A 7,094-nucleotide genomic window follows, 5' to 3' on the forward strand; every position below is an offset into this window, starting at 1 on the left:
CAGAGATTTTTCTGTCGTAACAGATGATGTAAGACTGGTTCCCTAAAAATTTGGCCTTCTTCAACTATCCAACATTTTAAAGCATGTTCAACAAAATAAATCCAAAAGGATAATATCAAACTCATGTCAAATTAATCCAAAGCAAACAAAACACAAATAGTACTTAATTACACAGTTCATCGATCCACAAGCTCAAATTCAACAGACATGTTCATCAAACATAACACAAAGTTCAACGCACATGACATGAAACATAAAGGTGGTCTTGTTGCCCATTCCATGTCCACCACTCCTCGATGAGATCTCTTCTTTGAAGATCTTCATGAGTATCCGCATATTGAATGCCACGGTGAACTTGAAGAAAGCGTCGGCACAGCACCGAGATTCGTACATGCATGCAGATATATATGCTCTTCCTTTCTGCCGTGTACTTCAATTCTCTCTCCCTCAAACTTGCCCTTATTTAACCATTACTACTGATGGTATATTTGAGGATGAAGCAACAGTACTACTGATACTCGTAGTATTACTGATACTCATTTTACACAGGTAAGATTGATTGCTTCATCCTCAAATATTCTGGTGTTCGTCGTATTTACATTATACACACAAAAAATATACTGAAATAAATGAGTACAAAACTGAATATTCAACAATAATAACAGGTTTTAATTAATATACAACGCAAATGTCTTTCTAGTTGGTTCATCCTGAAATTTCTCTACTGTTCATTTTATTTACAAGAGAAAGAAAAGAAAGCAATATGTACATTATTTTCCAGGGAACATTCTTCAGTGCCTTGTATGGACAGTAAGAGCCCTTTTGGAACACAGAAATTTTACCGAAACAGTTCAATCCACATTCCCCTTACGGGATGGAGAATAAACCCTGCATTACAACAGGGCCTTAAATCACCGGCTAATTCAAGACACTCCAACTGCAGTAAGAACACTAAATTTTTTGCGGATTCTGAACATTTTCCACCAAGCTTCTTCAGTATTGGCAACGCCATAGGCTTCGAAAGCATCAGGAGATCAGCTTTTAGTCAGTACAGCCTGATCCTGGTGGTTATGTGCTGCTGGCACATAGGGCAGCGCACCAAATTTTTCCCGCAGTCATAGCAAGTCTGAATTATGTGTGTTAGCAATTAGTATATACAACAAGAATTGTGAATAAATGTTCAGAGGAAAGTAAGGGAATATTTTCTGCACCTGATGTCCACATCCAAATGCAAGATCCTTTGATTTATCCATACATATGGCGCATGACTGCATGCACAAAAATGCCAGGCTTAGTTCATATTCCACTAAAATTAGAGGGTCTGGCAGTTAGCATAAACTTTGTCAGTATACACAAACTTAGCATTTGGAAGAGGAATGATCTGCATGTGGCCACAAGATGCAAGTGTATGTGTCAAAGTACAATAGCAAGCTACAGTCTACATTTGAAAAAGAGCATAAATATTTTACAGGCAGAAGTGAACCGAGGATAAACCAAATTTAACTAGCAGTGTTTTCTGAAATAGTATTCCAAGCACTGAAGTTCGGGGGCATATCCAATGAAAACACACAAATTCCATGACGATGTGCTTCGTCAGCTTGAATTTTTTTTCTAAAAGAGGCTACTACAGACAGGTACGTTCATGTAAAAAATTCAACTTAATTCAAAATACTTTGCAATAAGTATCTGTCTTTTTTATATCTTGCAAAGTATTTCGACTTTGAAGTTAAACTTTTGCATGGATACTAAACACACTGTCCTTAGTAGTGGAAATTATTTGAGAATTTTTTAAACTTCTATTCGCTGTTTTCACAGCATTGTGCATTTTCACCTAATAGTTCCCCCGTATAACCCTTAGCATCGGCAGGTCTGAACGTGCAAGAGTATTGGTTAAAAAGATTCCATCAGGCTTTTTTGGCGGTGTAGATAAAGTTAATTTTTACTACACCGTTTTATTTATTCATATATGGGTATGAAATGGTGGGAATACGGTGTAAACACGAAAAGATACGTACAAGTGTGCTTTCTGAACTTTCTGATGCATAAGTGTCGGGTATCCTTGAAGCCGCAGGCTGTGAACTTTCTGATGAATAACTGTCAGGCCTCCTTGTAGCTCCATGCTGTCGCTGTTTGAAATTGTCTGATTGCTGAAACCCACTTGTTTGTTGACCAAAGCTGCTAGACCGTGAATAAACACCAGACTGTTGGTCAAAGCTAGTAGACCGTGAATAAGGAGTCCTTGTTGGTGGAGGCAGAGGAACTCTTGGAGGTATTCCTTGGCGACGGCTGAAACAGAGGAAGAATCGAAGAAAGTGGTCAGATGGCAATATAGTCTCTGCAAGCACAAAGCATTGTTCTACTTGACTCTGAGGTTGAAAAAACATAGAATACCCAAGGAGTTGGAGATCAAGTGTTGCTTTGTACTGCGTAGGGATTTCCATCAATGCTGACAACGCAAATTCAGCCTCTTTTCTATCAGCTGCTATGCTCTTTGACATAATTTCCGTGAAATTCACAAACTGCATGAAATTAAGTATTCTTTCACGTCTCAGTTATTGAGAACCAGAAAAACAGCTAAAGGTTGGATGTAATTTGTATGGCAATCACCTGGAAATTATCGAATGACCGAGCAGGTATGTTGTCGTCAAACTTATGCATCATATCCCATGGTCCATCACCGACCCCAACAAGAACAATAGACAAGGGAAAGTGGCTGGAATATTTTCAAAATAGATGTTATTGTGTGCAATTTGTTTAGGAGAATTGACTTGGTAGAATATAAAGGTGTTACTTTAAAATCCTGAATTAAGTACCTAGCTTTCACTATAGCATCAATGGTATCCCGCTCCTGCGGACTTAACTGCCCAGACTGTGTATCCACACTTCGAGTAACCTATCAGCAGAAATTTTAGCCAGAGTGAAAACTGGTTATACAAGCAAGACATGCAAGAGTCACCATCACTTAATGGCTATAAAGAACATGTGATTCAGAAGCACAACTTGGTGAAACTGTGGTGCACCTGTCCATCAGCAATTATCAGAAGAACATGATATTGACCACCGGTGCTGTCTGCAATCCCAATTGCTGTCTCAATTATTGGAGCGAAAGATGTTGGTCCTGTGCAAGTTAAATCCAGATTATTTCCGTACATCTTTTTTTGTGGGAACTCTTAGCTATTTCTGGTAGCAATTTTGTTCCTCTCTTCACTTTTATGAAATCTACATTAAGTGAGTACTTAAACAAACCAGCTAATCGAAGAGTTGGAACGATTTCTCTGTATCTTTCCAATGCCTCTTCAAATCCATTGCATGGTTGGTTCTCTGGATAAAAGCTGAATACCTCCTGGTCATGAGTTGATGCTGCCAGAAGGGAAAGGAAACATTATATTCAATACATGCATTTAGACATTTTATTGAAAATCCATGAAGTGGTCAATGAAAAAGAAAATTGGAACCTTAAGCTTACCATCACCAAATCCAAAGCAGGGAATCAAATTGTCTTCATCAAAAGCTGAAAGTGTCCTTCCAATAATAGATATGGCTTGCTCATATGGGTTTGGAGTGTTTCCAATATCATGTAGACAGCGGCGGTTATAGGAAATTTTACCTAAATGGAAAAGCATAGCAAGTTAAATGAAAATGCTATGATATGATATAGAGTAGATGATTGTCACATATAGAAGCAAGGGTTTGGAATGTTTATAATTTCATGTAGACAGCGGCAGTCATAAGAAATTTTACGTAAATGGAAAATTATACCAAGTTAAATGAAAATATGATCTGACATAGATGATTATCAATATAAGATGCAACAGGGGGGGGGGGGGGCATTCTTTCTAACAATACAAACGCAGAAATGCTGTCATTGCTTGCCTTTCATCTAAAGAAATTCATGTGCATAATGTGGCTTTGCCTGACAAAAGATATATAATAGATAAGTTGGCATGCCATTGACATCACAGACCAAATGGTTTTCTTCAATAGCAATAAACCACAAACTATATGTCCATATGGGCAACTAACTAGTATTCTACTGTACTAAGCAGTACCTAATAATAAATAATAGGCACCAGTGGACCCCAAAGCAAGCATTAGCAAAAAAGAATATGCACCTATAGTCAAAAGGCAGAAAGATCAGCTGCTAACCTGTCCATTCATTACTTTTTGTAAAATCAATGCCTACAATAAGATTTGAAGATTCGAGGCCTGCCTGAGCCAAAGCTTCAGTCACCTGTAACAGTGTAAAAAAGGTGTTGCTTTCAGTTTTAAGTTCACAACACAACAATCGAAAGGGAGAATATATGGAAGACTCTTGTAACTGTCATCTGGGCTGTAGTACTTGAGGAAAATGCATAAGCTGGTAGGATCCAATTTCATTTAAGTATATACAAATTCAATAATATTTCATAACATAACAGTATACTACTGCAGCTCCATATCAGCATTGTAGTTATTTATCTTTTGTGAGGCTGAAGTAGCAAAGCCCTTAATAGATGGGACTACCCAATTTTTTTTTTTGAGCAAAAGAGGGGGCGGGGGGGGGGGGGGGCTCCGATTTCATTAACGAAACCGTCACCAGATTCAGTTATACTACAGACGCGCGACCTAATTCAACAGAATTACACATCCTCCAAGGAACCCAAACAAAGAGTCACCGGAGATTCTGATGGAATCTAACGCAGGCAAGTGGTCACAGGCGACCTGTTAAGCGAGGACGCAGCCTCCTTCGAACTACCCAATTTAGTTGATTGTTATAGTTGTCAGCTTAATGGTCCACAAGTCTGACTGCAGATATCAAGGTTTTTACTGAAAATGCACTGGAAAGTAAGTAGCAGTCACATTTTATAGAACATGTCAGTTTCTTTGGAGAAGTAAAATCTAACTGCAGGAAATTTTATTTTATCATCATCAAACCATGGATTACGAATCCTACCATACAAACAAAAACTGCCTAAGATTGATAGAATGTCAGACGAAGTACACTTGGACAGTACCATATCATTAAATCGTCATGCCAGTCAAATTAATGCTGAGAATATGACAGGCTAGGACTTAGGAGAGAACCAAAATCTGTATACACTATCGTACGGCCTCTCATATTTGTAAGTAATTGCACACTTGTAAGTAACATTGTAGAAGAGGAAGGCCCATGAAAAATGCATTCACTGCCGAAAATAAGTGCAAATTATATAAGAGAAGACTGTATGTCCCCGAAGCTAGTACAATTGAAAAGAACGTGATTAATGCAGGTGGCTTGAATTTTTTAAATGGTTGCAACATTGCAGAAAATACTCATATCGAGCAAGAGATAACTTCCTTCGCTGATGCAAAATTTAATTTGATTTCTCGACCAGAATACTTAAAGCACTATCCTTCTAGAAATACTCATATAGATAAAACTAACTCTACCAAAGATAGTTTACACTCCAAAATCCACCTGAGACGACTGAATAAGATGAATGGTTGTACCATTCAGCTACATCAAGTTGACAACCATGCATCAAAAATTGGGAAAGGAAAACAAGAGAACTGAAGGCACAAGAGGCCATCAATACATACTTGACTGACGGAACGGTAGTCGTCACCGATCCTGGAATACTTCCTCTGCAGCCTGGCCTGTGCTTCTGGCTGCTGCACGTTGTTACCCGCCGAAGAGGCATACCTCGGGCTGTAACTGGAGGGCGTGTTTGCATACCTCGAGTTGTACCCGTTGGATGAATTCCCAGAGTTATACGACGGCTTGGAGTCCTTTTGCCCCATTCCTCAACACTCGGCTGAACTTCCTGGTGAACACTGGACAGAAGAGAATGTCAGTACTTGGGTACACACCTAGCTGGAAAGAAGACGGATACTTTCCGCACATAAATAAATCAAGAAATCCTGGTGTTTTAGCAGAACATGATGTATCCATCAACTACATGTGAAATTCTTTGTACGAATTCCTAATTCGAGGAGGGGTGACTTCTAATCCAAAACGGCTAGGTAAGTTTCACACCCTAAAACAGCCACAGCCTCGCCTATCTACCCCCACATTTCGTCCTCATTGCCAATACTGGAGACTGGCAACCGCAGAAGGCCCAGTTCCTACATACGAGCATCGGGCATATCGAAAGGTGTGAACGAGATCAGACAAGGACCCTAAAAAATATACCGAATATAATCATCTAAAAACCCGCCAATTACTACTACCTAGGAGCATTCGACGAACTGCCTCACACAATCAGATCCAAACACCTCGTGGGCTCACGGACAACTCGGCTCTACCGCGCACCCTCACCTCACCAAGAAAGAAACAAGGCGGCGGCGGGGCGGAGTGGGAAGATACGGGATTATACCAACTCGCCGGCGTGGTAGCGCGGCAGCGGAACCAGAATCAATCAACCTCGAGAAACGAACGCCCGGAATTCTCTCTCTCTCCCTCAACAACCTCCCCGAACAAAAAAAACCAGCAATCCGCAGGGATGTGCTTACCAAGGTCGCAGGCCGCTGCTCCGGGACGGAAGAGGATCGGCAAAGTAGAGGAGAGGGGGGGGGGGGGGGGGGGGGGGGGGGAGGGATAGGCTCGGTCAGCTAAGATTTGTACGCCCGGCACGACGAGATAAACTATAATCAATCAAGGGGAGGCGGTGGCGCGGGTCAAGTCAATCGCCAGCCCGGGAGGCAATGCAGTTGGCACTTGGCAGCGGGGCGGGGGCCAGACGGCAAAGATTTCTTGCGCTCTGCTCCTCCCCTCTGACCCCCTCCCTCCGTCCTCCGTCCGCTCTCTATCTGAGAGCGATGTACGAAGCTTCGGAACTGGGAGTGGTATTCAAGAGGTGGATGGATGGGGAGAGCTCAGACGGATTACTGCTAAGTCATTAGTTTGGTGGCGCTGACGCACTTGTCTCGGTCATCGGCATCGGCATCGGCAAGCACCAAACGGGGGGGGGGGGGGGGGGGGGGGGGGAAGGTTAGTTTGAGCGCCGTAGTGTGCTGGAATTTTACCGGCTTGCACGATGGTTATCCTATCCACTGACTGGCGCCGAAAAGGTCCAGGGAGGCATCTTTTCTCCGCTGCGCCCGCGCGCGACGGAGGGGCTGCGGCGTGTTGGCTC

At 41.8% G+C, this 7,094-nt stretch overlaps 1 protein-coding gene across 1 annotated transcript; it reads right to left on the bottom strand.

The window, feature by feature from the left end:
- Positions 1-648: 648 nt before the first annotated feature.
- Positions 649-6,870, bottom strand: LOC123148237 (E3 ubiquitin-protein ligase RGLG5). The gene is made up of 12 exons (XM_044567618.1): positions 6,472-6,870; positions 5,560-5,793; positions 4,147-4,231; positions 3,467-3,607; positions 3,247-3,360; positions 3,021-3,118; positions 2,814-2,893; positions 2,608-2,713; positions 2,392-2,519; positions 2,016-2,286; positions 1,212-1,268; positions 649-1,126 (listed from the first exon to the last, which is right to left on the bottom strand). Exons 2-12 carry the CDS (start codon positions 5,758-5,760, stop codon positions 1,046-1,048), a joined length of 1,362 nt encoding a protein of 453 aa, XP_044423553.1. The 5' UTR covers positions 5,761-5,793; positions 6,472-6,870; the 3' UTR covers positions 649-1,045.
- Between the last annotated feature and the right edge of the window lie 224 nt (positions 6,871-7,094).

Source organism: Triticum aestivum, chromosome 7A (assembly GCF_018294505.1).
Source record: "Triticum aestivum cultivar Chinese Spring chromosome 7A, IWGSC CS RefSeq v2.1, whole genome shotgun sequence".
Classification (NCBI taxonomy): Eukaryota; Viridiplantae; Streptophyta; class Magnoliopsida; order Poales; family Poaceae; genus Triticum; species Triticum aestivum.